We start from the raw sequence: 16462 nt of genomic DNA, 5'->3' as shown, positions 1-16462 counted from the left end.
ATCAGACTGACCCACACATGTCATTTGTGCCATATGGTGAACCTGAAAACACACATTCCCACAAAATATCATTTTATTTCACCTCACAAATAATCTTTTTTTTATTGTTTTGTTATTCATTATATGGAAAAAAATGAAAAATGCCAATAAAGTACAACTTAGCCCTCATTTGTCTCCTTGACTATTGATGATATGAAAGGTAAGGAGGAAAAAGGTGTACGCAAAAGTAGTAACATGAAAAGCTATACATTATCTTATTTATGTATAAGTTTGGGATTAATACTTTAATACTGTAAAAAAAAAGTTTCTAATTTTTTTTTTTTTTTTTTTTTTTTTTAATAAAAAGAAAAAAAAAACAGCTTGTAGGCTAACGCAGGCCTCAGTTAATTCTCATTGGCTTACCTGTTAAGGTGTGTATACACATTTGATTACAAGTGAAGAAAATCTAATTTTTTTTTCCTTGCATCTAGGGGCTCTGTCCTGGGTATTATCCTGGGGCTCAGTATGTTGGGTCGTGCTTCTCTTCCAATGATTGTTCTGCAACAGCGATCTGGCTTCTTCCTGCACCATGTTGTTTTCTCCTCCTTCTGTATCCTGTCAGTCCTTAGTCTTCTCCTTTTACCGGAAACTAAAAGGAAGAGTCTCCCAGACACTCTGAGACAAGGAGACAGCCTGCGTCGTCCACCACTCCTCTTACAAGCTCCTCAGGATGCAGTGCCATTGCTTTCCCATGGCAAGCCCCGTGCTGACTACAACCCAGATAGCTATGCCCGTCTAGCAAGCTCCACAAAGAAAATGATTAGAACAAACTCTACAAATGGGCAAGATAATAAAGCTCTGACTAATGATTAAACGGACCACAGCAAGCAAAGTATAAGTCGTGCCTCATAGAGAAGCATTGGGAATCGTTTCTTCATCTAGCCGATTCGGTCAGATTACCAGCGGGACACCTACTTTCCTCAAAGATTTTTTTATTACATGTAAAAAATGTGGAATTATGAGGAAGTTTTCCATAATGTGGAACCACCAGGATTTTCCATCAAGTTTCAAGGTAATGATATTATTAGCCAAAGTATCAACCCACACCTACCAATGATGCTCTATTATTTATTAGTCCTCGGGCTTGATCCCAGTGTATTTATACATTCATACCTGTGTTCCTCCCTCTCACTTTGCCAAACCTCCAGGATGAAGGCCAGGGACAAAGTAATAGCCCACTGCCTTGCTCTGCCACTACTCCCAGTGTTATCTACATCACCCTGCCCTTCTAAGAAATTGGTCCCACCCTCTTGCTGTTACATAAATAAGAAAAACAGTATGCCTTACATGTACTGTAAACTGTTACTTAGCAGTGGATTGGTCAGCTTCCCATGGACCATGAAGACCTACAGTATCAATCTGGCTCTGACTGGTCATCTACGGACATATACAATGCAGAACCATCAATATATACACTGGGATTGCTTTGGAAAATCTTCAAATAATGATCCCCAATGGCCAGTCTTGTGTAGTGTCTCCAGCTAAAGAATAAGACAGAATTTACAGTCTCTTTGTAGAGAGTAGCTTTTACAGTCACTGGTTTCCGTACATGTCTGCCAGCCGGCGGAATCGTGGACCCCACTCCTGCAGATAGTCATAATCTTGATCAGCATCGGCTTCACTAGATAAGATGGAACTGAGGGTCCCAGCAACTGACCCCTCTCCTTCATAATCATAAATCAGTGCAGTGTCATATGGGGGGACACTGGGGTCTGAATCTGCTGCATGCAACCCCTACAAAAGAGACGGGAATAGTGATTACATCTCCATCCCAAGTTACCTGGACAGTAAAAATGATAAAACACAAGAACCCACGTCATGTATGAAGTCGGCTATGTCAGAAGGTCGGTTGGAAGGTCTCCGAGGATAGCGAGGAAGTGTCTGACTGTAGGGAGCATCTTTTCGGATTGGAGGCTTGAAACGAGGTGATGGTGGCACTGCCATAGCTGGGTTTCTGAGGCGGTTCATATCATAGGCATCCTATGTTGATATGAAGATACAGTATTGTTATTTATTGCTACCTGTTCCTTTGTGCTGTTCCAGATAGGGGTGGTTGTCAGATATTAGGAAAAGGGTACATCTTTTTTTTCTCCCCTGCAAACAGTGCCATTTTTGTCCTGTGTTATTTCTTGTAGTGTGGCTTAACCCCATAGACAATTGAGAAACACTATTTGTGGAGGAAAAAAAAGGCACCCCTTTTAATGTGTTATGTTAAAAAGTACTGTTAGTACCTGGTCCTCTTCTCCTCCTCCCTGCTCGTTGTAGTTGAATATGTTGTCCCGCACGTCATCCTCAGAGTCTGACAGTAACCCTTTCTGTGCTGTGTTACCAGCTGTACAGCGAAACAGGAGAAGCAGCAAAGCAAGAACTGCAAAAACAACAAATAACATGTATATAATGTGTACATCTGTACATGCACACATTTCATAGAATATATATATATATATATATATCAGTTGTGATCATTATACTATTTAACTTACTAAAGTTCTTTGACTATGTCTTACTTATCAAGTTACAGGAAAAATCACGTTCTCCAGTTTAAAGGGTTAGTCAGCCATAACCACATCATGTCACACTGACCCAGCACATCTTGCTATTGTTTAAAGGGAACCAATCAGCTTGGGCTGATATGGTTCCCTTGAGCATTGTATAAAGCACCTGGAGCGGCCCCGGCACGTACCAGCCGCGGCCGCAGAAGGTGCTTTATAACGGAGAAAATGACTTTAATTCCCGGCTCGTGAGTAGATACGAGCGGGGAAGTAGTCATGGTGGGCGGCTCCCCGCTCGTATCTAGTCACTGCGCTCTGCCTGCCAGCGCGCTCAGAGGGGATGATTGGCAGGCAGAGAGGTCCGTTACTGGCCTCTCTGCCTGTCAATCATCCCGCCGAGCGCGCTGACAGGCAGAGCGCAGTGACAAGATACGAGCGAGGGCCGCCCACCATGACTACTTCCCCGCTCGTATCTAGTCACGAGCCGGGAATTAAAGTCATTTTCTCCGTTATAAAGCACCTGCTGCAGCCGGTACGTGTCGGGGACGCTCCAGGTGCTTTATACAATGCTCAAGGGAACCATATCAGCCCAAACAGGCTGATTGGTTCCCTTTTAAAGTTTAAGCTCCAGTGAATTCACAGCTCAGCAATATATAAAGGCTGAGCTCTAAATATTTGCAGTATTCTGACTTTAAGACTGCTTAATAAATCTCCCCCGTAGCATCAGTTCCTCACTAATTTAAGGCTGGGCTTACACAGCGATTTCTGGGCTCATGGCCAGGTACTGGTGTGTCAAGCGACCCCTTCACTCCTAGAAGTGAATTGGTTTGTGTTGTGACTCACAAGGTGGGTCGCAACGCAGCGTGATGGTGCAACCATGGTAATTCCCAGTCACATGACCAGGAACCACCGTGATGCACTGCCTCATAATCTCTGCTTGCTGTAATTCAGTAGAAGTCATATAGCTGCACAGGTTGCTACAAGACACTCTGATATTTGCTATATTGAGGTCAAACGAGGGACTCCTTTGTATCCCTCAGGTGAATCGGGTCCTTAGATATTCTTGGCATATACACTAGAAGCTTTTGCTCGTGTATATTTCAAGCATAGGGACAAACCTGATACCTTAAGTCTAAGTTCACATGTAGCATATTTCTCACAGATTTTTGTTTGTTTGTTATGAAACTAAGAACAGATCAGTAAAAAGTGAATGGGTATTTCCAGATCCACATGGACATTTTGTGTGAACTTACACATAAGGTTTGTGTTTTTTTAACTTGTAATTATTGTTTTTTTTTAATACTAAATAAAATGAAGAACTCTGCTATGGGCCAAATTACACGGCCTGATAAGTGAGTGCCGATCTGTTAGATCAGCGCTTGCTTACAAAGCCTGTTAGACAGCTCACTGATGGTGCGCCAAGAGCTACACGTACAGTGTTAGTGATTTCTGTGCAGCCTTTGTTTTGGGTACTTGGCATTGGTATATAATAATATATTGGGGTGGTTTTCACATAGTATGTTTGCATAGCATGTTTCCCTCTCACTCTAAAAAAGAAAGAAAGAAAAAAACTTGTGTCATAAGTTTAGATTGGTCAGGTCTGGCTGTTCAGATCCCCACTAATTGTTGGAGCAAGGAAAAGTGCTCCACTAAGCACATCATTCACCATCTTGCTGGAATGGAGCCAGTCTCAGTCTGCAGCAAGACAAGGAGTGAAGGGCTTAGCTGAGAGTTTCTCCCAGCCGTAGCTAATGATTGGTGGGGGTCTGATGGATCAAAATTATTGACATGTCTCTTGGTTTTTTTAGGGTAGCTTCACACGTATCGCCTGGCTCCCTCTCCCGCTCTGTATACATTACCTGTCCTCGCTGCACGGGGTCCCGGCGTACTGCTCTCCTGCCCAGCCAATCAGTGGCTGCGGCAGGGCAACACACTGATTGGCCGGGCGGGAGAGAAGTACGCCGGGACTCCGTGCAGCGAGGACAGGTAATGTATACAGAGCGGGAGTCGGGCTGTGTGTATGTAGTGAAAGAGATCTGCCAGGACCTAGCCGACTCGCAGCGTTATTAACGCTGCGAGTTGGTACGTGTGAAGCTACCCTTAAAGTGACAGACTTAAAAATAACTTAGAGAATGCACTTTAAGGGTGTGTTCACACATACAGGATCTGCAGAAGATTTAATGGCCCAGATTTGATTTGCTTTGAATCTGCAACTTCAAATCTGCTGCAGATCCTGTACGTGTGAACGCACCCTAAAATGTTGTTTTTTGCTGTGGTTTTTTTTTTGTTACAGTGTAACTGATAAATGACCCAAACAAAGGATTTAAACCTGTTTGCTACTTATGCCATCTCCTTTCACACCAAAGATGTATCCTAAATCAGCGGGGCGAAATTTACAAATGTGGTAAAAATTGGTGCCAGCTTTAGTTTAGTCACTACAATGCTATAAAGGATGCCATATTTACATACTAATATAATTTCTGTCAGTCACTTTAATTACTACAGACATCCTCTGTAGAAAACAAAATGTTTTTTTTTTTTACAATCGTGTAAAGCACAGCGGTCTAAGGGAAACAGTCCCACATTTTAGCTACCGCATACAGATGGATTCACACCCACATATGGTGGCCAGTGGGTGCATGTCTTTACCAGAAAAACTGCCACATCAAAATGATGTGATCACTGTCCACAACGTGCGGGAATGGTGTCATCTACCTGTAGTTGCAAGGTGGGACTGTACATTGAATGCTTCACTTTAAATTATTAAATAAATTTAAATATTGTTGTACTCTATTAGATTGTGTCTCTGTTTGATTAAAGCAAAAGGTATGTGAAATTAATGACCTGAAAAATAATGAGCTTTCTAGTGAAAATGCAGCTGCTTGAAACAAATTCTCATTAAAGGACCTCTTATATTACCGGCCAGGAGCATTGCTAGAATAGCTCCCTGGGCCGATGATTGGGATCAGCTACGAAGCAAGAAGTCGTCCAATCCTCAGCTGATCCTATCTTTTGCGCTGCTTCAGAATTTATCATTAACAGCTGCACACCTTACTCTGTAAAGAGGGGATGTGTGGCCGATAGCAAAGGGAAACTGACAGCACAGAGATAATAAATATCTAGGCTGTCCGTTTTCACATTGCACTTGCAGTGCATACATACATAGTACACTGCTGTGTGATTTGGCATCCTGCACTCCTGTCACCACTGTATCTTCAGGCTGCCACCTCATCTAGAGGCACAGCCGGACAGGAGAGCAGACTGCTGGATCACACAGCAGCGCAAAAGGTATGTATGCACAGCTTGTGTGGTCTGTTAACTTGACAGCACAGATATATTCATATCCATGCTGTCAGTTTTCACGGCTGCTCGAAAGGATCATTTGTGTGGCCTGGCTGCTTGGCTAATTGTGCTATGTAAAGGCACTGCCTATGAGCGCTGGTCAAAGCACAATTAGTTTGTAGCCACAGGCAGCCAAGAATCGTAGCCTGAGGGGTTCTTTTAGATGCAATGTGCACAGGTAATAGCTGAAGACTGGCTAGACAATATTTAAACCAACCAGTAGTTGGCCTATTTTAAACAATTGTGAACCAAATTTTTTGAACCTACATAGAGAAAAGTATAATGGAAAGCTCTGCAACTCTTCCTTGTGCTAGATCCACGTTTAGTTTTGCCATATGAAAGTGTCCTTAGTATAAGCTTTAGGGTAGCTTCACACATATCGGATCCACAGTGGATTTCACGCTGCGAGTTCACAGTGAAATCCGCTGCGAAACCTGGTAGTGTGAAGCTGAATAGGTCACATACACTCACCGGAATTTTAATTCTTCTGCCAATATGTAACCCAGCCCAACCCCGCAGCATACATTACCTACTCGGCGCCGCGGCTGTGTGTGAGGCTCCTAGCTTCCCTTGCTCCCCATCAGCCAATCAGTGCACGGCAGCACTGATTGGCTGATGGGGACCGACGGGAGCCTCACACACAGCCGCGGCACTGAGCAGGTAATGTATGCTTCAGGCTGGGGGCAGCCCTGGAGCATACATCACCTACTGCAGGCTCCTGCTTGCTTTGGAGCCCCCCGGCATCTCCCAGCCCATCAGTGTGCAGCGGCGGGGCAGTGCATTGATTGACAGCTGGGAGGCCCCGAAGCAAGCAGGAGCTTGGAGCAGGTGATGTATGCTCCGGGCCAAGGCTGTGAGGGGTTAAAGCGCCAGGTATATGATAATGCCGCTGTGGATATGTAACCCCATAGACCAGGGCCGTCTTAACAGCATTATGGGCCCCTGGGCAGAGGTGCGAATTAACCCCCCCCCCCTAGCGGCCGCCGCCCCTCTTATCTGGTAAGGTACAGTGGTACCTTGGTTTAAGAGTAACTTGGTTTAAGAGCTCACAGTTTTTCAAAACTGTGACTTGGTTTAAGAGCATTGTTTTGGTTTAAGAGCTCCCTGTATTGGGTGGGAGGGCGGGTGGAGGAGGGACATGGTCTGAATAGCGGGGTCTACAGCTCTGTACTCTGACCCAGGAAGTCTCCCTCACCTGCCAAATCATAGCAGATCCACTTCAGGCTGGGGCTTACATCAGGGGACAGGACTGTGGGGGTAATCTCTCCATAGCTGTAACCCCTCTCTCCCCGGACAGAGAGTGCTGCATGTATGTGCCCACATCTGCCCTGCTCATTCCTTCCTGCTCCCTGCAGTCTCTGTCAAGCCCTTGTGTTTCCCATCCGCTCCCTTACTGTACAGTAACTTATAATATCACAATATGTTTGTTTCATCTGTTTTACATGTTATTCAGAATAATAAATCATTATTTTTTGGGTGTGGAACCAATTGTCTGCATTTCTATAATTTCTTATGGGAAAATTTGCTTTGGTTTAAGAGTGATTTGGATTACAAGCACGGTCCTGGAACGAATTATGCTCGTAATCCAAGGCACCACTGTAAATTGCCTATAATAGTGATTGTCATATATGTTGCACACATACAGTATATCACTATTACAGGCAATATACCTTACCACCTATTTATCTACCATATAGATACAGGTATAAGGGTGGAGCAGTAGGTAGGTGGTTATATAGCCTATAATAGTGATATATGTGTACAAATATATATATGGGGGGTACAGGTATATGTGGGGTATACAGGTGGTGGGTAAAAGCCTAATTAATATATATTGGTGCCCCTCTCTATATATGAGACATGTTGCTGTCCCTCTGCATATAGGCCATGTTGTCTCCCTGTATACTGTATAATACAGGGAGTCTGTGTATACTGTATTATACAGTATACAGGGAAACAACACGGCTTATATATAGAGAAGGGCAAAACAACATGTCTTATATATACAGAGGGGCAACAACATGACTATTATATATGAGAACCATGTTGTTTCCCTGTATGTATACTGTATAATACAATATACAGGGAAACAACATGGCTTATATATAGAGAAGGGCAAAACAACATGTCTCATATATACAGAGGGGCAACAACATGACTATTATATATGAGAACCATGTTGTTTTGCCCTTCTCTATATATGAACCATGTTGTTTCCCTGTATATTGTATTATACAGTATACATACAGGGAGACAACAATGGAGTGATAGGTGAAGGATAAGTATATAATACACTGCTGTATACACTGAAAGGAGATATATATACACACTCAGGAGGAGGATAAGTATATAATACACTGCTGTATACACTGAATGGAGATATATATACACACTCAGGAGGAGGATAAGTATATAATACATTGCTGTATACACTGAATGGAGATATATATACACACTCAGGAGGAGGATAAGTATATAATACACTGCTGTATACACTGAATGGAGATATATATACACACTCAGGAGGAGGATAAGTATATAATACACTGCTGTATACACTGAATGGAGATATATATACACACTCAGGAGGAGAAGTATATAATACACTGCTGTATACACTGAATGGAGATATATATACACACTCAGGAGGAGGATAAGTATATAATACACTGCTGTATACACTGAATGGAGATATATACACTCAAAGGAGTTACACCCCCGATCCCTCCCCCTCCCTGTTTACCAGTTCACCCACGGCCCTGTCTGCATCCCTGCAGAGAGCACTCCCATGATTAACACCTTCCCTGCCAGCTAGCCTCCCCCCTCTGGTATCAGCACATACTCACTCAGGCTTTGTGCTTCAGGCCTCCAGCTTCTCCTTCCTCTCAGGGCTCTGCTGGTGACGTCACTCTCCTGCTCCGCACGGGAATGCAGGGGGTGAGAGAGACCTCTAGTGACCGGAAGCAGAATGCAGCTTCCGGCCACAAGAGCGAGCTGTGCACAGCCCCTATGTACCAGCGCTGATCAGGAGCACTCCCAGTTAAAGGGCCAGGGAATATGACACAGGGCAGGGGCCCCCTAGGACGCATGGGCCCCCGGGCAGCCGCCTACCATGCCCAATGGGTAAGACGGCCCTGCCATAGACCTTCACAGTACCAGCATCCGCAGCGGATTTCGCTGCAAACCCACAGCGTGAAATCTGCTGCGGATCCTGTACGTGTGAAGGTACTCTTAAGGTACATTCACATGTACAGTGTTTGCAGCATGTTTTTTGTGCTTCAAACTTGTAACAAAAGACAAACAGTGCAGCTGAAAACACAATGTGAACATGGTACGTGTAAATGTAGCCTTACATGATAAAGGAATGAAAGTTGCCACATGCAAAACAGTCGTAACCTAACATTTTAAACAATGTACGTTTGAAGGAATACAAAGTTGTTGCAGCTTTAGCCTTGCTCTATATAGAAATGGTTTGGCCTAGGCATGTTTATTCAGACTTACCTAATAACAAGGCCACACTGCTTAGAATAATGATAAGTGCACTTAGGCTGATACCGGCACCAGAGCTGAAGAGCGCAGCTGCACTGCCACTACAGATGCCAACTGCATCGCAATGACATACAGTCACATTCAGCATGTGCAGTTGTGCCAAGGGTGGGTCACCAGAATCTGATACCAACAAGGGCAGAGTATAAACTCCTTCTTCCACCTCACTGAGTAGTTCCAACATCACATGGGTACCTGAAGAGAGGGGGACAAGATTTGCTTGGTGAAACATAAGTATTTTGCAAAACACTCTGTTCTAGAACACCGACCTTTGAAGTGGCAAACTTACTGCCAACTCTGCAATACTTCACTGTACAAATATTCCCTCAGTAAGCGCCAAGATAATCTCATATTTCCATTAATTGAAGTAATGGCATACAGCACCTAAACACTATGATAAGGCAATGTTCTACCCGATCTATCACTGTCAAACACTGCAGATCTTTCTAAACACATTGATTTATTTTACTCTGTAGCTGGTATGTCACATGAGCTGTCTGCTATGGTTTAGGACTGGAATACATGTAAAAAAAAAATCTTAATAGAGAATATTATACACAGTGGATATCTTTGCAATGCATATATTCTTTTGAAGAATTATTAAATTAATAATTTTTCTTACCATTCACTTCACTGATGCTCCAGTTAAGAGTCAGGGCTATGGAGGCTTGATCTAGCTGGAAGTGGAATGGGTGTGACTGGGGTGGCATGTCTTCATCTGTGGCGCTCAGCAGTAACCCCTGACCATGATGAGGACTATTGCACAGCTCCCCAGAATGCTGCCACAACACTGGAGCATGGTCATTAAGTTCTATCACCTCCACAGAGAGCGTCCCTGTTGAGCTTAATGGGGGCACAGCTGAAATACAGGAAGAACATAAAAATATAGTAAGTTATATTGTAAGATATATTTAAAGGAATTGTCCCAGAATTAAAATCTATCACCTGTGCACAAACTGGTGAAATCTTATGATCAGTTGGGGAAGGAAGAAGCAGCAGCTAGAGGGAAGGACAAAAGTGTGTGTGTGGGGGGGGGGGGGAGGGATTCAGGGGCAAGAGTAACCTATGCCATGTGCACTAGTCATTCCACACCCATCTCCCAAGGCAAATTAACCCAACTAAAGCCTTTCAGCCAATATATCTCAGAAGAGCAGGGTACTTGGTTGGGTCCTGAAATCCCATCCATGCACACCAAGTATTGATGAATTTTTCATTGGACTCAACAACGTAAGATCCTCCATATGCATAAGGTCATAAACTTTAAAGACCCATAACGACACTGGAGGTGGTGCTGTTTTTCACCAGTATGCAGTGCAAATTACATAGAATAATAGGGTGTTTACACAGACAGATTTATCTGACAGATCTTTGAAGCCAAAACCAGGAACAGACTATAAACAGGTGACAGGTCATAAAGGAAAGTTTGGGATTTATTCTCTTTTCAAATCCATTCCTGGCTTTGGCTTCCAAAATCTGTCAGATAAATCTTTCTGTGTAAACGCACCCATACTCTCATACAATATCAGACGCCAACAACCGCCCCCCCCCCCTTTCATAATTGCACAGTGCACATGTTTGACTAAAAGTCTATATAAACATGGAACTTCCAATGATTACACACTTACCTCCTGTCTACAGGATGGACGGTAGGCATTATGTCTGAGAAAAATCCTTCAGTGTAGCTGGTTCTGCACTACAGATGCCAGCATAAGGGTCATCTTTGGTTCCTCAAGCAAATTACATTGTCTGGGCATTTAATATTTTAAATAGCATTAACCATAACAAAATACTGAGGGGATGCTTATCTCACCGTTGTCAGCAGCAGTGATCAGTGCAGTGTACCATCCCCTCTGTAGAAATGGTGACTTCCTTTCCATGCTATATCTGGTCCCAATTTGTCCAGTCTGAGCATCCACAAGCAGCCAGTTTGCAGGATCAGAAACCAAAGAGTATCTGGGGAAATAGAAACACTGATAATATATGATGATCTGCTTGTTAATAAAACTTACAAGTGTGCCTGAGACTTTGTTTAATGGATGTGTAGCAATAAAGAAATGGATATCAAATAGTTGAAATGTACCTCTGAATATATAAACAACTTTCTGTAAATTAATTGTGCTAAGTGTATATAGTAAACACTAATATATCTTATCAGAAAAAATGCTGCATTTTCTAGCTCCTTTGCAGTTCCTTTAATCCACACCGCCCATTGACTTCTTATCTTTGCACCTATTCAGAATTACCTTATGGAATTGGTAGAGCAGAGAGAACACAGATTTTTATCAGAGACCAGGTTTCACTTCTAATAGAAGTCTATGGGGAGGGGTAGGAGAAGGAGGGAGTGCAGGACGAGTCCTAGAAACAGAGCCACTGCTTGATTCACAGTTTACTCCTGAATTTATGTAAACTCCACAGCCCTTGTTGCTAGATGGTTTAGGCAACTCCTATTAATGTCAATGGCAGTTACGCAAATTGTGTAAGACAATTGCCACCTTTAGCAGTTGTAAACCAGGCCAGTGGGGGTTAGGAAGTCAGGTATTTGTGAGATGTAATCTCCAAGAGCCAGCCAATAAGACTTAAGTTACATGTTAGCTCTAAACCCTAAAAACTTTCTGACACTAGTCAGGTTAATGTGGACAGTCAGTCCCAGTTGGATATACTGAGTGCTCTGGTTTTCCCTCTGGGGGGTGGGTGAGTAGCAATAAGAGATTACGAAGAAGAAAAAAAAATTACAAATCATGTCTCACCGGATCTCCTGGGATAAACTGATATCTGGGTCCTTTGCAGTAAAGACACCAATGACACTGCCTGGGTCAATCCTTTCCTTTACTCTCACCATCATAGGGTTTTCGGAAAAGACTGGGGCCTCATTCCGGTTCTTTACAATGACCTTGATCCTGGCTTTGGACTGGGATGTGCGGGGAACTGTTGGGAGAAGTGGCACTTCGTTCTCAGCAAACACAGTCAGGTTATGAATGGCGTTTGCTTCATGATCTAGAGGCTGGAGGAGAGAGTAGCAATATATTCATGGAAACAATAGCTCCAAAAACATTATTGTACTGTAGAACTGAGCAAGGGAAACAGACGGTTGTTAGGCAGCAGAGTTAAGGACAGATTGGAGGGGGGCAATGGTGTTTAGTGGAGGGCCACACGGGGATGTTACAGTAGTCCAAACAAGACGATGAGCGCATGTCTCAGGAGCTTGGTTGAATCAAAGTTGAGAAAAAAGAGGATTAAAAAAATGTTTATTAGGCAGGGGTGGTCAGGGTCTGGATGTGCAAAACAGAGCTGAACCAACAGCGGACCCCAGGATAGCGGTCCTGTGGAAATGGGGAGAGAATGGAGCCAGTGACTGTAACTGATGGTTTGGGTTGGGGAATCAAGCAAGAGAGGGGAAAGATCAAGAATTCTGTTTTGTACATGTTGAGCTTTAGAAAGTGGGAGAGAGAAATAAAAAAAGATGACATAGCTGGCAGACACTCCGGGATCCTGGATAGCAGAGAGACTTGTCGGCAAGAGAAGTGGTACTTGAAGCTATGGGATTCTATCATCTGTCCCAGGCCATATGTATAGATTGAGAATATTAGTACAGAGTTGTGGGGGATAGCAACTGTCAGAGGGTGAGATGAGGAGTGAATATGTTAGTGGGAGACAATGAATGTACTGTGTTATTGGGAAATTCAGGAGAGGGACAGATTTGTGACATCAAGGGATGAAAAGATTTATAGCAGGAGGCATTGGTCAATTAAGAACAAGGCAGAGGGAAGGTAGATTGATGAGAAAGGTGACAGAGTATTGGTGTGAGGTTTGGTGGTTAACAGACCAGTAGAGTGGTGGGATTGGGAACTATAAAAGGTGCGTGAGTTAGATGAGAGGTTGGAAGACAGTTCAAGGTAGATGTTTTTTTAAAAAAGCTTTGAGGAAAATTGGATAAACAACATGGATCGGTAGCTGGACAAAGAGGATGGGTGGGTGGAATAGTTGCCTGTTTACATGATGAAAGAAAGGTGCCAGTTTTCAGTGGTAAACTGAAGAGACGGGTTAGGACTGGGATAAACACTTATCAATCGTTCCAGCAATAAAACAAAGCAAATTCAGTTCTTCTACCAGTAACAAAGTATTGTTTACATGTGAAGATATGGTAGTTACCTTGACAAGGGACAGAATGCCCTCATTGGTTTGGGTGTCTGTGCGAATAGTGAATGCACCTTGGGGGTCTCCACTGATGATGGAGTATTTGACCATCCAGTTTGGAGAGCCACGGAGATCTCTGTCTGTGACACTCACTCTCCCGACATCTATATCACTGCTTTGTTCTGCGACCTCCATAATAAACTAGAAGTTAAAGAAATAAATAAAAAAAAGTGAAACAATATGCTGATATAGTGTATTGTTTATACCCGACAATAAATAGAACTGAAACACACAAAATATGCCCGAGCAACAAAACTCCAATAGTACCAATGCACAATTTGTTGGTGGATTCTGCAATACTTAATGGGAGTCATCCAACTCCACTTCTATGGCGGATGTTGGGGAAACAATGATTTAAACATTCCTGATCCTTTGTTCTGCACAAAGATAATCCTCATCTGTTTTCATATACAGAAGTAACCTAATGGGCCCCTCTTCATGATTATTCAGATAGCGCTCTGCAGTGATGAGTGTTCCAGAGTGATGTTACTGCAGAGTGCTGGATTCATGAGGAGGGACGAGCAGATCAGTGCACAGAGAGCCGTAGTACCCACCATCACTGCACCAAACGAACATATTAATAAATGCAGAATTGCACAAAAATGCTGATGATGATGGAGGTAAGACCTATATTCTTCCAAAGCATCTCCTGCTATATGGCAACGTAACCGCAGGTCAGACTCTTCTAACCTGCTCGTTGTTTCACTTTAAAGGGGTACTCTGGTGAAAATCTTTGGTGTATTCTTTCTAGTCTGAAAGTGCTCTCTGTTGACAGCACTGTCCGAGACAGAAATGTCAGCAGAGAGCACCGTGTCACATTGGAAAGAATACATCACTTCCTGCAAGACATACAGCAGCTGCTAAGTACTGGAAGACTGGAGATTTTTTAAATAGAAGTAATCTAGAAAGCTATATAACTTTCTGAAACCAGTTGATTTGAAAGAAAAAAAAACCTTCTAGATGGAGTACCCCTTTAATGCCCCAATGCTGATTCCAATCATAGTCATAATACACAGATTTATGACTGTTCCCTAGAGATAAAAAAGCTGCAATATCTGTTTTCCTCAAGACACTCACAAACGTCACCATTGGGCATGTAAAGCAAAGTACTATCAAAGAGCAGGACAATTACATACAGCCATGATCTGTTACCTCTTCCTGCGTGAATAGAGGAGCATTATCATTAAGGTCCCCAATGGAAATGACTGCACTGGCTGTGTTGGATAATCCTTCTCCCATCATATCAGCCACCTGTACAGTGAGGTTGTAAGATCCCACCACCTGTATGGACAGACAGAAATGGTTAATATTCCATTGAGATTTCATCATTCTTCTCGAGACACCTGATCTGGAGGCTATGTTACCTCTCTGTCTATTCCCACTTGGACTGTCCGGATTTCTCCAGTGTCCTGGTTAATACTGAACATCTCTCGACTATCCTGCTGGATGATGGAATATTTCAGCTGAGCATTGTCTGTGTTGGCATCATCTGCATCGGTGGCTATTACCTTCATTACCAGGGTTCCTAAAGGCAGGCATACACAAGATGGTTACAACTTATGCTCTTTGATCCTATGGCAGTTATAACATGGGTTTGAGCAGCTGAGCCTATCGCCTTCATAACTGCAGCTCCAGGAGGAGCCCAGACCTGCACTTATATAATGCAGAATACACCACTGCTATAGGTGTTACCATTTCCAGCAAGAAAAGCTAGTACCTGGAATTGCATTCTCTAGCACATATCCTTTGAACAGCGTCTGTGTAAACACTGGACGGTTGTCGTTTTGATCCAGAACGACTATCTCCAAATCAGTGGGTTCTTCGAGGGGAGCCCCATGACTGTCCAGTGCAAAGGCCTTTAGCTGAGGAACAGGAAAGAAAAAAAATAAGTTTCAACAGTACCTGCCCACACTATCTGTCATTACAGTAAAATGGTGATGATGACAAGAATATTAGATCTCCAGGAGTGTCACAAGGTCACATATTCCATACAGCTGTGACATGCCATTCATATGATATACCTTGAAGCGATCAATCTTCTCACGATCCAGCACTGCATTCAGATACACAATTCCAGTAGTCTTATTAATAGTGAAGATGCCTTTGGGCTCTTCGTCAACCCCTGGTCCTTTGATACTGTAGATAACACTGCTCTGATACTGCTTATCTGACTTAATCTGAAAGAAGGACATAAATAATAAAAACTGCACCCCCTGATACATGTAAACGTATATACTTTCCCAACACAGCAATGGAGAATTGTAATTGACGTGTCGGTAAATTAGATTGTATGGCTGCTGCTTGCGCTAATAGTTTCGGATCTGTGTTCTGAGTCTTGGCTTGGACCAAGAAGAATGGTTTGCAGCACTTTTCAGTCTTAGAGGGGTTATCCAGCGCTACAAAAACATGGCCACTTTCTTCCAGAGACAGCCCCACTCTTGTCTCCAGCTTGGGTGGGGTTTTGCTGCTCAGTTCCATTGAAGTGAATGGAGTGTAATTGCAAACCGCACCTGAACTGGAGACAGGAGTCGTGTTATTTTTGAAAGAAAGTGGCCATGTTTTTGTAGCACTGGATAACCCCTTTAAGGAAAACTTGGATATGCTTGAAAAATGACCCGAACACAGTCAGTAACCGACAGCAGAGATATTTAAACACGTCATTTTAAATGTTTTCGTATCTGTGCTTCAAAGGCCTTAATTGTTACCATAACCCTGTCTTAAAGACTTTCATATCAATTATGAAGAAGAATCCACGTGTATGCCTCCTTGTATTCTCCAATGGCTGTGCAGTGTTGTCGAAAGTTCCAGCAACATTGCATGGCCATTGGCGAACACAAGGTGGCGCAGTT

At 43.2% G+C, this 16462-nt stretch overlaps 2 protein-coding genes across 4 annotated transcripts in view; one reads left to right on the top strand and one right to left on the bottom strand.

Annotated features, from left to right (window-relative positions):
* Positions 1-2717, top strand: part of SLC22A31 (solute carrier family 22 member 31) — a 38270-nt gene extending 35553 nt beyond the window's left edge. For both annotated transcript variants that reach the window (XM_069966055.1, XM_069966054.1), the window contains exon 9: positions 471-2717. In XM_069966055.1, the coding sequence (XP_069822156.1) occupies positions 471-852 (382 nt within the window). In that variant the 3' untranslated portion in view covers positions 853-2717. The remainder of the gene's footprint in view (positions 1-470) is intronic.
* The window catches only part of CDH15 (cadherin 15), a 38629-nt gene continuing 22256 nt past the window's right edge, over positions 90-16462 (bottom strand). For both annotated transcript variants that reach the window (XM_069966052.1, XM_069966053.1), the window contains exons 3-14: positions 15635-15790; positions 15331-15475; positions 14978-15138; positions 14766-14894; positions 13569-13754; positions 12167-12420; positions 11230-11372; positions 10042-10278; positions 9375-9614; positions 2271-2407; positions 1855-2019; positions 90-1773 (exon numbers count right to left, since the gene is read on the bottom strand). In XM_069966052.1, the coding sequence (XP_069822153.1) occupies positions 1573-1773; positions 1855-2019; positions 2271-2407; positions 9375-9614; positions 10042-10278; positions 11230-11372; positions 12167-12420; positions 13569-13754; positions 14766-14894; positions 14978-15138; positions 15331-15475; positions 15635-15790 (2154 nt within the window). In that variant the 3' untranslated portion in view covers positions 90-1572. The remainder of the gene's footprint in view (positions 1774-1854; positions 2020-2270; positions 2408-9374; positions 9615-10041; positions 10279-11229; positions 11373-12166; positions 12421-13568; positions 13755-14765; positions 14895-14977; positions 15139-15330; positions 15476-15634; positions 15791-16462) is intronic.

Source organism: Dendropsophus ebraccatus, chromosome 4, assembly GCF_027789765.1.
Source record: "Dendropsophus ebraccatus isolate aDenEbr1 chromosome 4, aDenEbr1.pat, whole genome shotgun sequence".
NCBI lineage: Eukaryota > Metazoa > Chordata > Amphibia > Anura > Hylidae > Dendropsophus > Dendropsophus ebraccatus.
Note: the sequence above shows the minus strand (reverse complement) of the source record. Positions and strands in the feature narration are given on the sequence as shown.